The following is an 18188-nucleotide window of genomic DNA, read 5'->3' on the forward strand; positions in this document are numbered from 1 at the left end:
ACACAAGCAATCTCCCAGATGTATGGATGGGCCAGGGTCATAAGATATCAGAGGAATTGAGACAGATTGACATTAGGAAAGAAACTGTGATGAGTAGACTGGTAGGACTGAAGGCTAATAAATCCCCGGGTCCAGATGGTCTGCATCCGAGGGTTCATTTTCCAATGTTCCTTAGATTCAGGATCAGTTCCTGAAGATTGGAGAGTGGCTAATGTTGTCCCACTTTTCAAGAAGGGAGGGAAGGAGAAAACGGAGAACTATCGCCCTGTTAGCCTAACGTCAGTAGTGGGGAAGATGCTTGAGTCCATTATTAAGGATAAAATAGTGGCACATCTAGATGGCAGAAATAGGATTAGGCCAAGCCAGCATGGATTTACCAAGGGCAAATCATGCTTGACTAATCTGTTGGAGTTTTTTGAGGGTGTAACAAGGATGTTAGATGAGGGTAATCCAGTAGATGTTGTGTACCTAGATTTTCAGAAGGCATTCGATAAGGTGCCACATAGGAGATTGGTGAGTAAAATCAGAGCTCATGGCATTGGGGGCAGGGTTTCAACATGGATAGAAAACTGGTTGGCAGATAGAAAGCAAAGGGTAGCAGTGAATGGGTGTTTCTCAGACTGGCTGGAGGTGACTAGTGGGGTACCACAGGGCTCTGTATTGGGACCACAGCTCTTTACGATTTATGTCAATGATTTAGATGAGGGCATTGAAAACTATATCAGCAAGTTTGCTGACAATACTAAACTGGGTGGCAGTGTGACATGCGAAGAGGACGTTAGGAGAATACAGGGAGACTTGGATAGGCTGAGTGAGTGGACAGATAATTGGCAGATGTCATTCAATGTGAATAAATGTGAAGTTATCCACTTTGGAAGCAGGAACAAGAGGGCAGAGTATTGTCTGAATGGTGTCGAGTTAGGTAAGGGAGAAATGCAAAGAGACCTAGGAGTCCTAGTTCACCAGTCAATGAAGGTGAATGAGCAAGTGCAACAGGCAGTGAAGAGGGCAAATGGAATGTTGGCCTTTGTTACAAGGGGAATTGAATACAAGAGCAAGGATGTTCTTTTGCATTTGTACAGGGCCCTGGTGAGACCACACCTGGAATATTGTGTACAGTTTTGGTCTCCAGGTTTAAGGAAGGACATTCTGGCAATTGAGGAAGTGCAGCGTAGATTCACTAGGTTGATTCCTGGGATGGCAGGGCTGTCTTACACAGAGAGATTGGAGAGATTGGGCTTGTACACGCCGGAATTGAGGAGATTGAGAGGGGATCTGATTGAAACGTTTAAGATAATTAAAGGATTTGATAGGATTGAGGCAGGAAATATGTTCCAGATGTTAGGAGAGTCCAGTACCAGAGGGCATGGATTGAGAATAAGAGGTCAGTTATTTAAAACAGAGTTGAGGAAGAGCTTCTTCTCCCAGAGAGTTGTGGAGGTGTGGAATGCACTGCCTCGGAAGACGGTGGAGGCCAATTCTCTGGATGCTTTCAAGAAGGAGCTGGATAGATATCTGATGGATAGGGGAATCAAGGGATATGGGGACAAGGCAGGGACTGGGTATTGATAGTGAATGATCAGCCATGATCTCAGAATGGCGGTGCAGACTCGAGGGGCCGAATGGTCTACTTCTGCACCTATTGTCTATTGTCTATTTTCAGAAAGCTTTTGACAAGGTGCCATATGTGAAGGTGCTTAACAAAATAAGACATAGGAACTGAATTAGGCTATTCAGTCCATCGAGTCTGCTCTGTCATTCCATCATAGCTGATCCCAGATCCCACTCACCCCCATACACCAGCCTTCTCGCCATATCCTTCAATGCCCTGACCAATCAGGAAGCAATCAGTTTCCGTCTTAAATGTATGGAGTTGGCCTCCACTGCAGCGTGTGGCAGATCATTCCAAAGATTTACTAATCTCCAGCTAAAAATATTCCTCCTTACCTGTTCTAAAGGATAGCCCCTCAATTTTGAGGTTGTGCCCTCATAGTTCTGGCTACCCCCATCATAGAAAACATCCTCTCCACATCCACCCTAATCTTTTCAACACCTGGTAGGTTTCATTGAGATCCTCCCACATTCTTCTAATTTCCAGTGAGTACAGGTCCAAAGCTGCCAAATGCTCCTCATACGTTAACCCTTCATTCCCAGAATCATTCTCGTTAACCTCCTCTGGACTCTCTTCAATGACAACACATCCTTTCTAAATAATGGTGCCCAAAACACTAAGTGTGGCCTAAACCTGTGTCTTATAAAGGCTCAGCATTATCTCCTTGCTTTAATGTTCTATTCCCCTTGAAATGAATGCCAACATTATATTTGCCTTCTTTACCACAGACTCAACCTGTAAATTAACCTTCTGGGAGTCTTGAACAAGGACTCCTAAGGCCCTCTGCACTTCTGATGTTTGAAACTTCTCCCCATTTAGATAATAGTCCGAACTATTGTTCATTTTATCAAAAAGATTATCATACATTTCCCAACACCATATTCCACCTGCCACCTTTTTGCCCATTCTTCCAATTTGTCTAAATCTTGCTGTAATCGCATTGCTTCCTCAGCATTACTTCCCCCTCCACCTATCTTCGTATCATCCACGAACATTGCCACAAAGCCATCAATTCCATTATCTAAGTCATTGACAAACAATGTGAAAAGCAGCAATTCCTATACTGACCCCTGAGGAACACCATACTCATCAGCAGCCAACCAGAAAAGTGTCCTTTTATTCCCACTCACTGCCTCCTGCCTGTCAGCCATCCTGCTATCGATGCCAGTATCTTATCAAACCTTACCAACATGTGTGGCACCTTATCAATCGCCTTCTGAAAATCCAAGTAAATGACATCCACTGCCTCTTCTTTGTCCATCCTGCTTGTTACTTCCTCGAAGAACTCTAAAAGATTTGTCAGGCAAGGTTTCCCTTCATAGAAACCATGCTGACTTTGACTTATTTTATCATTAGTTTTCAAGTACCTTGAAACTTCATCCTTAATAATAGACTCCAAAACTTTCCCAACCATTCAGCTCAGGCTAACTGGCCAATAATTTCCTTTCTTTTACCTTCCTCTCTTCTTAAAGAGTAGAGTGACATTTGCAATCTTCCAGTCCTCCAGGAACATGCTCGAATTGAGTGATTCTTGAAAGATCATGACCAATGGATCTATCATCTCTTCAGCAACCTCTCAGTACTCTGGAATGTAGTCCATCTGGTCCAGGTGACTTATCCACATTAAGACCTTTGAGTTTGCCCAGCACTTTTTCCTTTGTAATAGCAGTGGTACTCACTCCTGCTCCCTGACACTCACGTACCACTGGCACACTGCTAGTGTCTTCCACGGTGAAGACAGTTGAAAAGTGCCCATTTTGTTCATCTGCCATTTCTTTGTCCCCCATTACTACCTCACCAGCATCATTTTCCAGTGGTCCAATTTCAACCCTCACCTCTCTTTTACTCTTTAATTAACTGTAAAACTTTTGGTATCCTGCTTTATATTATTGGTTAGTCTGCCCTCACATTTCTTTTCCCTTATAGCTCTTTTAGTTGCCTTTTGTTGGATTTTAAAAGCTTCCCAATCATCCAACTTCCCACTCAGTTTTGCAACCTTATACCCCCTTTCCTTGGCTTTTATGTAGTCCTTAACTTCCCAAGTCAGCCATGGTTGCCTAGCCCTGCCACTTGAGAACTCCTTTTTCTGTGGGACACATCTGTCCTGCGCCTCAAACTAGTCCCAGAAACTTCAGCTGTCTCTGCTCTGCCGTCATCCCCGCCAGTATTCCTCCTCAAATCCACCTGGGCAAGCTCTTCTCCCATGCCTCTGTAATTCTCTTTATTCCATTGTGATACTGATACTCTCAAATTGCAGTATGCATTTAGTGATATTATGATCACTGTCTCCTCAGGGTTACATTAAGCACCCTAAGAAGATCTGGGTTTTTACACAACACCCAATCTAAGATAGCCTTTCCCCGAATAGGCTCAAGCACAAGTTGCTCTAAAAAGCTATCTTGTAGGCATTCAACAAATTCCCTCCCTTGCAATGCTACTCCAACTTGATTTTCCCAATCCCCTTGCATATTGAAGTCCCCAATTACAATTGTCTCATTACCCTTATTACATACCTTTTCCAGCTCCCTTTGCAATCTCAACTCCACATCTTGGCTACTATTTGGAGGCCTATAAATGATTCCCATTATGATGTTTTTGTCCTTCCAGTTTCTTAACTCTACCCACAAAGGTTCAACATTCTCTGAGCCCGTCACCTCTTTCTAAAGATGTAATTCTTTCTCTTACCAATAGAGCCACACCACTGCTTATGCCTTCCTGCCTGTCCTTTTGATAGAAAGTATGTCCTTTGAGGTTAAGCTCCCAACTATGGCCTTCTTTCAGCCATGATTCAGTGATGCCCACAATGTCATACCCGCCAATCTCTAATTACACCAGAGTTCATCCACCTTATTCCGAATGCTACGCATTTTTAAACACAGCACCTTCACTCCTTCATTCTTCTCTCTTTTGAATTTTGCCTCAGTGGTACAATTTAACTCTTTGCTCTGTCTGCATTTGTATCCAATCATTGGCTTGTCCTTCCTTACATTCATGTTACACCCATCATCTACTTGTAAACCTGCTGGTTCATCCTCAGCTCTATCATCTTCATTCCCACCCTCCTACCATATCAGTTTAAACTACTCCCAACAGCTCCAGTAAACCTATCTGCAAGAATATTGGACCCTCGAATTCAAGTGCAATCCATCCCTTTTGTACAGACCCCACCTGCCCCAGATGAGGTCTCAATGATCCCGGAATCTGAATCCATGCCCCCTGCTCCAATTCTTCAACCACACGTTTATCCCATTCTATTCCTATCCTCACTGTCGCGTGGCACAGGCAGCGAGCCTGTGATTACTACCCTTAAGGTCCTGCCTCTCAGTTTCCTTTCTAACTCCCTATATTTTTTCAGGACCTCCTCCATTTTTCTTCTTATGTCGTTGGTACCAATATGTATCACGACTTCTGGCAGCTCACCCTCCCTTTTCAGGATATTGTGGATGCGTCCAGAAACATTTCAGACCTTGGAACCTGGGATGCAAACTAACACCTGTATTTCCTTTCTGCATTCACAGAATCATCTATCTGTCCCCCAACTGTACAGTCCCCTAAAACATCCTTTTCAATTCCCTACCCTTCTGAGCCACAGAGCCAGACTCAATGCCACAGGTAGGTTCCCTAAAACATCCCCTAAAACAGTCCCCTAAAACAGTCCCCTAAAACATCCTTTTCAATTCCCTACCCTTCTGAGCCACAGAGCCAGACTCAATGCCACAGGTAGGTTCTCCTCCCCTCCTCAACAGTGCTCAAAATGGAGAACTTACTGATGAGGGAGACAGCCACAGGGATGCTCTCCTCTATCTGATGTTCCCCTTTCCCTCTCCTGACAGTCACCTACAGTCGGCCCTCCTTATCAGCGAGTTCTGCATGCGCGAATTCAACCAACCGCGACTCGAGAAAACCCGGAAGTGCTCTTCCAGCATTTGTTGTTTGAGCATGTATAGACATTTTTTTCTTGTCATCATTCCCTAAACAATGCAGTATAACAACTATTTACATTGTATTAGGCATTATAAGTAATCTAGAGATGATTTAAAGTATACGGGAGAATGTGCGTAGGTTATCATGGATCGGGATTGAAAAAAACGCGAAGTTCTCTTACTAAGTAAGTTGGAACAGGTACATCCGGTATTATTTAGTGTTAGTTAGTCAAACGTTTGTCTTAGTATCTAGTATATATTTTACCTTTCTATGCATATAAAACATTTAAGAAACATATGTATTTCAATAATCAAACCACTGTGTTGCTTAGCAATAATCGTAGCTTTCATCAGGGCAGGGCCATTCTCACTTTATCCGTTAAAATTGTTCTGATCGTTGACTGACTGTAGCCTAACACTTTTTCAGTGACCAATGGCTTTCATCTCTTTCCGATCGCTTTATTATTTCCACTTCATTTTCAATCGTGACCGTGATTATTTTTGTGAACAGAAACATTGCGGGTTCAGAGTTCCACCGGGTCCTAAAGACAACCGCACTGACACAGGTTAAATAAGGGACTTGAGCATCCGCATTTTTTGGCATCCGCGAAAAGTCCAGGAACCAATCCCTCGCGGATAAGGAGGGCCGACTGTATTTATCTGTCTCCTGTGGCCTTGGGGTGACCACTTCCCTGTAGCTCCTGTCTGTCAACTGCTTTACTTTCCCTAACACGCCAAAGGCCATCGAGCTGCAACTCCAATTCCCTAACACGGTCTCTAAGGAGCTGCATCTTGATGCACCTGGCGCAGATGAGGCCATTGGGAAAGCAGTGAGTCTCCTGGAAATCCCACATCTGACACCCACAACTCTGGCTCGGTAGACATAATTCCTATCCTCTCAAGATTTAAATAAGGAATAAACTTAGCTGTACTCTGCCTGTTATCTAGACTCATCAAAGCCCTGTTTGAGCCAAAGCCTTCCTACTCTGCCTCAGACTACCTTGACAACAACTGCTCCCACCATGACCGCTCTGCTAGGTGGTAGCTCTTTATAGAGACTGGATTTTTCATCAAAATCTTCATTGGACCTGCATGGGAATGTTCCTGTTGCATATGTGCAGTACTCCAATCAATAACTTCCATTGAAAAACTTGCCGCTTTTTCAAGCTCTTTGTCATACTGCACAGGAACGTTCCTGTTGAGTCTGCGCGATACTCCAATCAACAAGTCCATGGTATTACAGGAAAAATACTAACATGGATAGAAGATTAGCTAAGTGGCAGGAGGCAAAAAGTGTGAATAAAGTGGGCCTTTTCTGGTTGGATGCCGATGAGTACCAGTGTTCCACTGGGGCTGGTGTTGGGACCACTTCTTTTCATGCGACACGTCAGTGATTTGGATGACGGAATTGATGGCTTTGTGGACAGATTTACAGACAATACAAGGATTCATGGAGCAGCTAGTAGTGTTGAGGAAGGATGTAGACTGGGAGAATGGGCAAAGAAGTGGCAGATGGAATATAGTGTAGGGATTATCCAAACGTGGATTATCCTGATTTCTTTAAGTCTTTATTTACTTCTCTACCTAATCTAAATGAATATATGTTAATAATGGGTGGTGACTTCAATTGTTGTTTAAATCCTTTGCTGGATAGATCTATATCCATTCAGACTTTACCAAATAAGTCAGCCACTTATATCAATTCTTTTTTGACTGATACTGGAATTTTCAATATTTGGAGATTTCTACATCCTGAGGACAAAGAATTTTCATTTTTCTCACGTGTCTGTCATTCTTACTCGAGAATAGACTACTTTTTCATTGACTCTCGTTTTATTCCATCTGTAACTGGTTGTAATTATGACGTTATAGCCATCTCTGATCATGCTCCAATGAAACTTTCTATTAAACTAATGGACACAGCTCCTAGTACTAAGCAATGGTGATTTGATTCTACCTTACTACAAGATCCGGATTTCATTAAATTTATAAAGGAACAGATTGATTTCTTCTTTTCAACTAATTCCATGGATGAAATTTCCTGCGGAACACTTTGGGACACTTTTAAAGCATATATACGTGGACAGATTATCTCCTATTCTGTTGGTCTGAGAAAACATATTAAGAAGAAAACTCTTTTATTGGTTGATAAGATTAAAGAAATTGACAAGAAATATTCGATTGCTCCTGTTATGGAGCTTTACAAAGGATTGAGCTTCAAATGTAACACAGTTTATTACTTACATCTTCAATTGAAAATCAATTAATGAAAACCAGAAGTGATTTTTACATAAATAGTGATAAATCGGGTAAACTGTTAGATAACCAATTGAAGAATGCTTCGGTTAAATGTCAAATTATTAAGATTTGCCAAAAGAATGGTGAACTGACAGTTTATCAGTTAATCATGATGAGATAAATAAATCTTTTCAAGATTTTTATACCTCCTATATCATTCTGAATTTCCTCATGATCATAATACCATGCCTGATTTTTTAGGGAAATTGAATTTTCCAAAATAATCATCTGAAGAACTTTTAATATTAGAAACTCCTATTACGGATGCAGAAATTAAAGGTGTTATTTCCTCTATGAATTCCGGGAAAGCACCAGGTCCAGATAGGTATACAGTGGAATTTTAAAAGTTTTTTTCCTCTACTCTTTCTCCTTGGTTATGCAGGGTTTTTGAAGAAGCAATTAGACTAGGTAAACTACCACATCTTTTTATTGAGCTTCCATTTCTTTAATATTGAAAAAAGATAAAGACCCTACTGAATGTGCATCCTATAGACCAATATCTCTATTGAATGTAGATTCCAAGATCTTTTCCAAGTTACTGACGACCAGGCTGGAGAAGGTATTACCTCAAATTATCTTGGAGGATCAAACTGGTTTTATTAAAAATTGTTATTCTTTTTTCAATATTAGGAGATTATTGAATATTGTTTATACTCCTTCACACAATACCTCAGAATGTGTCATTTCATTAAATGTGGAGAAAGCATTTGACAGAGTTGAATGGCCATATTTATTTACTGTGCTTGAGAAGTTTAATTTTAGTCCAACATTTATATCCTGGATTAAATTGATATATCATATTCCAGTAGCCTCTGTTTTTACTAATAATCAAAGATCTCTCTTTTTTTGTTTATTTTGGGGTACCAGGCAAGGCTGTCCTCTTAGTCCATTATTATTTGATATTGCTCTGGAACCTTTGGCAATTGCTATTAGAGAATCACCTAAACATCTTCGGCATTACTCGAGGGATAGATATACATAAGTTATCATTATACACAGATAATTTGTTGTTATACATTTCTGATGCTGAGAAATCCATTCCTGGAGTTATATCATTATTGGCTCAGTTTAGTAACTTTTCCGGGTATAAATTGAATCTTAATAAGAGTGAATTGTTCCCCTTAAATAGACAGGTTCCAATTTATGGAAATTTACCTTTTAAATTAGTTAATGACTTTTTTTATATATACTTAGGGATTAAAATTACAAAAAATCATAAGGAGTAATTCAAGGTTAATTTTTTATCCTTAATTGATCAGATTAAATGTTTGTTTACTAAATGGTCACTATTGTCTTTATCTCTGATAGGTCAGATTAATGCTATTAAGATGATTATTTTACCCAAGTTCTTATATATATTTCAAGCAGAACCAATTTTTATTCCAAAATCCTTTTTTGACAATGTTGATTCAAAAATTTCCTCATACATATGGCAGAATAAAAATCCTAGATTGGGTAAAATATATTTACAGAAGTCAAAGGAGGAAGGTGGATTGGCATTGCCTAATTTTAGATTTTATTATTGGGCAATTAATATTCGATATTTGAATTGTTGGTTAAGGGATTTGGATTTATCTCCTAGCCCTCACTGGGTAAATCTGGAAACTAAATCTGTACAAGGATTTTCTTTGGGTTCTATTTTAGGGACTTCTCTTCCCGTTGCTTGTTCTAGATTGCATAAACGAATTGACAATCCGATAGTTAAGTACACTTTACGTATATGGTTTCAATTTCGGAAATTTTTTGGGTTGAATCAGTTTGTTTTAGCAATTCCTATTGTATCCAATTTCTTTTTTCATCCCTCTATTATGGACCAAGCTTATTCAGCTTGGAAGACTAAAGGTATGCTATGATTTTCTGATTTATTTTTGGATAATTGCTTTATGTCTCTTGAACAATTATCTAATAAATATAATTTGCCTAGATTTCATTTTTTTAGATATTTACAGATTAGGAATTTTTTTAAACACTGTACTTCCTACCTTTCCAAATCTCGTTTCTTCGGGTATTTTGGAGAAATTGTTAGAACTAAATCCTTTTCAGAAAGGTGTAATATCACATGTTTACAATATAATTATGAAAATACATTCAGAGGCCTTTTATAAGATTAAAAATGATTTAAAAATGAAAGAGAACTTAACCTTTCTATCCCTATTGAGAATTGGGATAAAATTCTTCAATTAGTTAATTTATCCTCTATATGTGCTAAACATTCATTGATACAGTTTAAAGTAGTGCACAGGGCTCATATGTCCAAGGATAAATTGGCTCGTTTTTATTCCCATATAAATCCTATATGTGACAGATGTCATTCTGAGATAGCTTCTTCAACTCATATGTTTTGGTCATGTCCGCTTTTGAAAAAATATTGGAAAGACATTTTCGATATTATTTCCACGGTATTGAACATTGGTTTACAACCTCATCCTATTACTGTAATCTTTAGTTTACCAATGATAGAGTCAATTCATTTATCTTCTTCTGTTTGTCGGATGATTGCATTCCTTACAGTAATGGCTAGAAGATCTATTTCGTTGAATTGGAAAGAAACTATTCCCCCTACCATATTTCATTGGTTTTCTCAAACTATGTTATGTCTAAATTTGGAAAAAATTAGAAGTGCCATATATGACCCTTCTATTAAATTTGAAAAGACTTTATTCAATATTTTCACATGATGTAATTCAACCCTGTTCCAATCCTATTTGTTTTTCTGGTTTTGATTATATGTATATTGAGAGGATCGGAGTTGGGGACACTGATGATTCTTTGTCTTTTTATAGATACTATAAACAGCCCATTTTTTTTCCTTCCCTTTTTTCCTTTTTTTCTCTTTATTAGTTAGTGGTTAGTTTGTTAGATTAGTTTTTCTTAGGGCAATGATTTTTTTTTTCTCTTTTTCTCTTTTTTTTCTCAACATGATATACCTAGTTTTTTTTTGTCGTTTCATTTATATGATAGTTGTATCATTCATGATTTGGGAAGACTTAACTATATTGTACTTATTGCTTGTATCCTTTTATGTTCATTTTAATTTTGTAATTTTGTAATCCCAATAACTATGTATTAATCTTATCATGTTAATATTAATAAAAAGATTGAAAAAGAAAGGAATATAGTGTAGGGAAATGTATGGTCATATACCTTGGAAGAAGGAATAAACCCAAAGACTATTTTCTAAACAGGGAGATATCAGAGATGCAAAGGGACTTGGGAGTCTTTGTGCAGGATTCACTAAAAGTTAACTTGCAGGTTGAGTCAGTGGCAAGGAAGACAAATGCAATGTTGGCATTCATTTTGAGAGGATTGGACTTTCAAAGCAAGAATGTAATGCTGATGCTTTATAAGGCATTATATTGATCAGACCACAGTATTGTAAGTAGTTTTGGGCCCCTTATCTAAGAAAAGATATGTTGGCTTTGGAGAGGGACCAGAGAAGAATCACAAGAATGGTTCCAGTAATTAAAGGATTAACATATGAGGAGCGTTTGATGGCTATGGGCCTGTACTTGGGGGAGTTAAGAAGAATGAGGGGGGGATCTCATTGAAACCTAACAAATATTTAAAAGCAACACGAGTGAACCTGAGATGCGAGTTTCGGCCCGAAACATCGTCACTACCTCCTCCCATAGATGCTGTCTGGCCTGCTGAGTTTTGCTAGCATTTTGTGTTTTTTGTTTTTTAAATATTTAAAGGCCTAGATAGAGTGGATGTGGAGAAAGAGGTTTCATAAAGTATGGGGGGTGGGGGGGGGTGTCAAGGACCAGAAGACACAGCCTCAAAATAGAGGAACGTCCATTTAGAACAGAGATGAGAAGGAGCTTCTTTAGCCAGAGGATAGCAAATCTATGGAATTCATTACCACAGATAAGTTCTAGATTAGTCAGGGCATCAAAGATTATGGAGAGAAAGGAGTATGGGTTTGAGAGGGATAGCAATTCAGCCATGATGGTGTGGCAGAGCAGTTTTGATGGGCCAAGTGGCCTAATTCTGCTCCTATGTTTCATTGTCTTGTGGTCTTATTGTACAAGAAAATTATTTAATTGTCTTATAATGGCAGGGTAAAAGCTGTCCTTGAGCCTGGTGGTACGTACTTTCAGGCTTTTGTATTTTCTGCCCAACATCTGGGGTGGGTGGGGTCTTTGTACTGACTGATTTACTGAGGCAGCAATAAGTGTGAACAGAGTCCATAAAGTGGAGCTCTCTGGTGTTGGGCAAAGAATACAGCCTGTCTAACGTGGTTGACTGTACGCATGTAACAACAGCCTTGATGCTGGGGATGTCAGCAGACGGTAGTGGTACTAACGAAATCTGTGAAAAATGAATACTATTTCAAACACCTCTGAACTAAGGCCACTCCAACCTCAGTTGCTGAGCGACAAGGTGTAATCAATGCCTGTGTTTGCGTGCACTCCACATTTGTGTGGAGGCCAAGCTCCATGGCATCGCCAACATATTCACTAAAGTGTACCACACTGCACTCAGAAGCCAAGCTCCAAGGCATTACTGACTTGTTCACTGAAACACATCAGAGAATGAACCTTACACTAAAGCTCCACAAGACCAAGATTCCTTGCCAGTCTACCCCTAGTTGTATCACATTGCACTCAGTCAATAAAGGTTCATTCGAGGTCCTGGAAACCATGGACCAGTTCCCACACATCCAGACCCACTTCTTGGTGAAAGCAAATATTGATGGACACAGTGCCAGTGTACACAGCCTGTAGTCAATTAAAGATTAAAAATACAAATTAGCTTTGTCACATGCACATCAAAACCGTGAAATATGTGGTTTGCGTTAAATCAAATCAGCGAGGATTGTACTGCAGGCAGCCCACAAGTGTTGCCACACTTCTGGTGCCAACGTAGCAAGCCCACAACTCACTAACCCTAAATGGTGTATCTTTGGAATGTAAGAGGAAGCCAAATCACCCAGAAGATATCCAAGTGGTTATGGACAGAATGAGCAAATTTCTTTACAGTCAGTGGTTGGAATTGAAATCTAATCACTAGTTCTGTAAAGCATTACAATATCCGCAATGCTGGCGCTAGAAATGTGGCGACAGTTATGGACTGCCCCAGCACATCCTTGCAGTGTTGACACAAATGATACATTTCACTGTATGTTTCAATGTACATATAACAAAAAAGCTAATCTTTAAGATCTTTAAGAGCCTCTTGAATGTCTCTACCTACTACCATCCCGATCAGGAAACACCAAGTACCCCCAATTGAGTAAAAAAAATCCCACACATCTCCTTTGAATGTATCCCCTCACCTCAAATGCATACCTTCTCCTATTAGATATTTCCACCCTGGAAAAAGATACCAGCTGTCTATCTGTGTATCTCATAATTTTATTTAGCTCTATCAAGTTTTCCCTCAGTCTCTACCATCCCTGAGAAAACAACCTAAATTTATCTAACTCTCTTCTAATTCAAGTAGAATCGTGGTAACTTCTTATGCAGCCTCTCCGAAGCCTGCACATCCTTCCTGTAATGGGAAGACTAAATTTGAATGCAATGCTCCATATGTGGCACAATCAGAGCTTTATAACTTCCTGACTCTTGAACTCAATGCCTTGACTAATAACAGCAAGCATGCCATATGCCTTCTTTATCGGCCTAATGATTTTTGCAGCCACTTTCAGGAAGCTCTAAGCTTAGACCCCAAGATCCTTCTGTACATCTCAGCTGCCTCCAACAACCCCACCACCACTGAAGACAGTGTTCAGAAACCCCCTCACAACCTGAATCCTCCCTTACATGTCTCTGCCCCTCCATCCTCCTTTCAAATGGCACTCTCCCACGCAGCACAACTATACCAGTTGGACTGTCACCTTTTAACACTATTTTGCTTTTATCGTCAGAAAATGACTGGATTGAAATGCTGCATAAACATGCACTAACTGCATGGTCCTTACATAAAATAAATGATCCCTACCTTGTCAGTCCTTCTTCGTAGAGATACACCACCAGAGGGTCGAAGGAGGTTACCAGTACATATAACCGCACATCAAACTTGAAGTCTGTCGGTAAGTAGGAAATAATTAGCTCCACAAATGAACACACAGTGATTAGATATGGAACTGAACATCTGAATGCATGAAATGGCAATTTGGTTCAAGCTTCAGCATTAGAAGATACAAACACATGAGAAGCCTTGGCTGTAGCTCCAGTGCACTGTGAGTTTCGAGGCTGTACTTAGAGATTAAATTTTTAAAGATTAGTTTTACTTGTCAAATGCACATCAAAACAAGTGTTGACTACTTATTATCATGTTACTAAGCAATTAGCTTTCGTCATCAGGTTGTCCATTTTATAGTGTTTGTACATTTCAGTTAGTCACCATCAGTTAGAAGCACTTTGTTGGAAGTGGAGGGAGGTTTGATCAGAATTTGAATCTACCTTTCATGAGAATGTCAAGAAGTACTGTCTTTTTACTTGGCTCCATTCGTTCTTCAACGTGTGGGTGAGTAGTAAAGCTGATTACAACTATGCTTGGACTGGCGTTTACCTATCTGTCCAGCTTAAGAAAACTGAGAAATGGAATCACAATTGAGAGTGTCTGCCTTCTGCCTTCGCTCAAGAGTTTCCCCATTTTCCTAAGCTATACAGATAGTTAAACTCCAGTCCCAGCACAGCTGTAGTTTGAAGGTGATTTTATTATTCACCAACATGTTAAAGGAGCCGAGTAAACGGATACACCCAACGGCGATTCCATATAAGATATTGATTCTGCAAGCTCCCACATTACATTAAGTTAAAATGTCACCAATGGAGAAGAGAAGATTTGAAACCAGGTCAATGTGTTTGTTATGTTCATCTAGATTATCGAGACAGTCTAGCAGATCAGCAGCCAGCATGGCGGTGCTGGAAACCCATGCAAGGGCTAGAGCAGTGCTAGACAGGGCATCATTGCATAAATAGAAATTGGTGTTAAAGTGAGATAGGCTGAATTAAATGTAGAGAAACCCGCATGGAAGCCACATTAGAGGCACTGCAACATGAAAAAGAGGCAGAGGCAACTTTAGCCAAGGCCAAAGTTCTTGAGATAGTCTTGGAGCAGGGAGCTGACAATGATGATACTAGATCAAACTCACCATGCCATTCAGCCAAGAGGACTACAAAGTATTTAAGACCAGTCTGCTTATGCTATTACCCACCCACCAGCAGACACTGAAGACTTAGACCAGCCAATAAAGACTGCAAGGGGTAGGGGAGGCTCCTCATCCTCAGGATAGCACCCCACAACTCGACACCTATTACCCAAACAGGACAGAACAGAGATTGACTTCCTCACATGCTCGTACTTACACTGAACAGGCAGATATATCTCATAACATCCATTGACCGGCTACTCACTCGCCCATAGATATGAAGGAGACATGCAGCCATGTTAACAGTAGACTCCAAGGCTCCTACATACCATAGCAATACAAAGGTGAAGACGCTGCTCATCCTTCTGGTAAAATGCACAACAGCCCTAATGAACCACAGCCTAATCACAATATGTCAGATCTTGCAAGATTCCTAGCCTGTTATGACCTGCTGACAGCTGGACCCGCTAAATTTGATGATAAGCCAGAATATTACTGGGTTTGGAAGTTCACGTTCTCCAATGCCACTGAAGACTTCAACCTCAAGCCTAGTGAAGACCTCAACCTACTGGTGAAGTGGCTTAGACTGGAGTCTGTTGAGCTTGCAAGAAGATTAAGGTCAGTTCACTTCAGACAACTCCAGTACTGCCCTCACTTTAGTCTGACAAAGAAAGGAATAATTCTACAGATCCACAGAGGCAATAGAGACTGCTCTCTTCAACAAACTTGAGCCCTCCCCTAAGGTTTCTTGCAAAGAGCCCCAACATCTGCGAGAGCTAGGTGACCTGCTTTCCGGAGTTAGAGGCAACCAAATCCGAAGGCTACTTATCTGGCTTGTCTTACCTCAACGTTGCATGAGGAATTAGTCCTATTTTGGAGAAACTCCCCTTTAGTCCACAGGAGAAATGGATGTTACAGGGAACTAGATACAAATTGGAAAATGAAATCAGCTTCCCACCTTTCTTCTTCTCTAATTTTATCCAGCATGAAACCAAAATGAGGAATGACCCCAGATTTATCCTGACCACCTCTAGCTCAGCAGCACTTGAGTCTGAGAACCCTGTTAGAGGCTCTGTCATGGTGCACAAAACTGAGGTGGACAACACTGTCCAAAAGAATGAGTCTAAAATGTCAGAAGATCCTAACAAATAGTGCTGTTTGTATCAGAAATCACACCCTCTCCGGAAGTGTACAGGCTTCAGGGAGAAACATCTAGCAGAGCGAAGGGCCTTCCTTAAAGAGCACTCCACACATTTCCACTGCTGTTTTTTAACCAACCACCAATTGAGGAACTAATGCTGTCATCCAGTGCTCTGAATGCGATAGTGACAAACACGTCGCTGGTCTGTGAAGAACAACACAAGTACCTCCTTACAGCATGGCAGAGAGGGAGATGAATCCCCTTCTTCTCTAGTTGCCACCTTATCCTGTATTAAGATCTGTGGGGAAAAGTAAGTTATGTTTGTTACCCTTTCGTAGCCCCGACAACGCCTCCCAAACAACTGTGAGCAAGCAAGCAAGCAGCCACTTTCCTTCACTCAAGAAATGTCCTGAAATTACTGTCCCATGACTACAACTGTGCTGCAGTCCAAGTGGTAGAAGTGGCAGATGTGTTTACTGATGAAATCGATGACAAACTTAATGCAATGACATTCTACTCTGATTCCAAGGTGGTCCTTGGGAATATCCAAAATGAATCCAGGCACTTCTATGTGTACACTAATGACATACAGCAGCGCTCAAGGAAATCAACTAATTCAGAGCAGTGGAAATTCAAGCCTACTGACCATGCCACAAGACCAATATCAGTCAGCGATCTAGCTCACAGCTTATGGTTAACAAGACCAGCATGCTTGTTCAGATCAGCAAAGACACTATTCTACAATTTGATCTGATTGACCCAGAACCTGATGCTGAGATCTGTCCACAGGTCATATGCCTAGCTACTAACATCTCCAGCAACTGGTTGGACCCCAAACGCTTTGGGAAGTTCTCAAGTTGGAAATTGCCGTCACATGCTACAGCAAGACTCATGCATATGACTAAATCATTTGCAAGAAAGAGCAACTGCAAGGGATGGCATATGTGCAACAGACCCTGTTCCCAGGATATCTTAGGTCAAGCAAGACCATCATTATCTGCAGTCTACAACATGATGTCTTTAGCAAAAAAAACGAACAGAATAACTGGAAAAATAGAACTCAGAAAATGATTGAAACGTGAACGCTGGTTACAAATCTGTAAAAACCGAAGCAAGATTTTAAGTTTGTACAGATTTGTTTTGCATTCTCTGTTGTATATCTGATATGACTTAATTGGCTTATATCAAAGTTTGGGTAGTGATCCCTCTTGAAGGACAAAATCTTACTCTTGTATTTTGAATCCAGTTGATGGTCTTGTTACTCTTTAATATTTGACTGCGCAACTGATCAGGAGCATTGACTCTAATATGTTTAATGTTTTTTCTGTGAAAGCCATGAGTTCAGTTGGTGGCATCTTTTACAGATACCAGGCAGGGAGTGTTATGTACCTCATGATGTAATTTGTTATTTTATTTCTAATTACTAGATCTCACTGCTTACTTGCAAGTTCACAGCTGTTGTTGATTACTTATTATCACATTGTTAAGCAATTAGCTTTTGTTGTCAGGTCAGCCATTTCATATTGTTTGCACATTTCATTTAGGCGCTATCATTTGGAAGCACTTTGTAGGAAGTCAAGGGAGTTTTGATCAGTGTTTGAATCTATCTTTCATGAAAGTGCCGAGAAGTACTGTCTTTTTACTTGGCTCCTTGTATACTGTAACACATTGGTGAATAATAAAACCACCTTCAAACTACAACCATGCTCGAACTGGAGTTTACTTAATTTGTCTAGCTTAAGAAAATGAGGAAATTCCTGAGCAGAAATTAAAAATAAACAATAAATATCATGAACATGAAATGTAGAGTCCTTGAAAGTGAGTTCATAGGTTGTGGGAACTGTTTAATAATGAGGCGTGAAGCTGTCTCCTCTGGTTCAAGAGGCTGATGATTGAGGGGTAATAACTGTTCCAGAACCTGGAAGTGTGGATCCTGAGGCTCCTGTAGCGACTTTCTGATGGCATCAACGAGAAGAGGGCATGGCTTAGATGGTGGGGGTCCTTTGATGATGGATGTTGCACTCTGTGTAGAAGTGTTCAATGGTGGTGAAGGCTTTACCTATGATGAACTGGGCTGTATCCACTACTTTTTTGTAAGGTTTTCCATTCAAGGGC

The 18188-nt window shown here is 40.3% G+C and overlaps 1 protein-coding gene across 11 annotated transcripts in view; it reads right to left on the reverse strand.

The window, feature by feature from the left end:
* The window catches only part of ttll5 (tubulin tyrosine ligase-like family, member 5), a 439573-nt gene that overhangs the window by 352658 nt on the left and 68727 nt on the right, over positions 1–18188 (reverse strand). For all 11 annotated transcript variants that reach the window (XM_059960284.1, XM_059960287.1, XM_059960300.1 and 8 more), the window contains one exon: positions 13777–13861. In XM_059960284.1, the coding sequence (XP_059816267.1) occupies positions 13777–13861 (85 nt within the window). The remainder of the gene's footprint in view (positions 1–13776; positions 13862–18188) is intronic.

Source organism: Hypanus sabinus, chromosome 2, assembly GCF_030144855.1.
Source record: "Hypanus sabinus isolate sHypSab1 chromosome 2, sHypSab1.hap1, whole genome shotgun sequence".
NCBI lineage: Eukaryota > Metazoa > Chordata > Chondrichthyes > Myliobatiformes > Dasyatidae > Hypanus > Hypanus sabinus.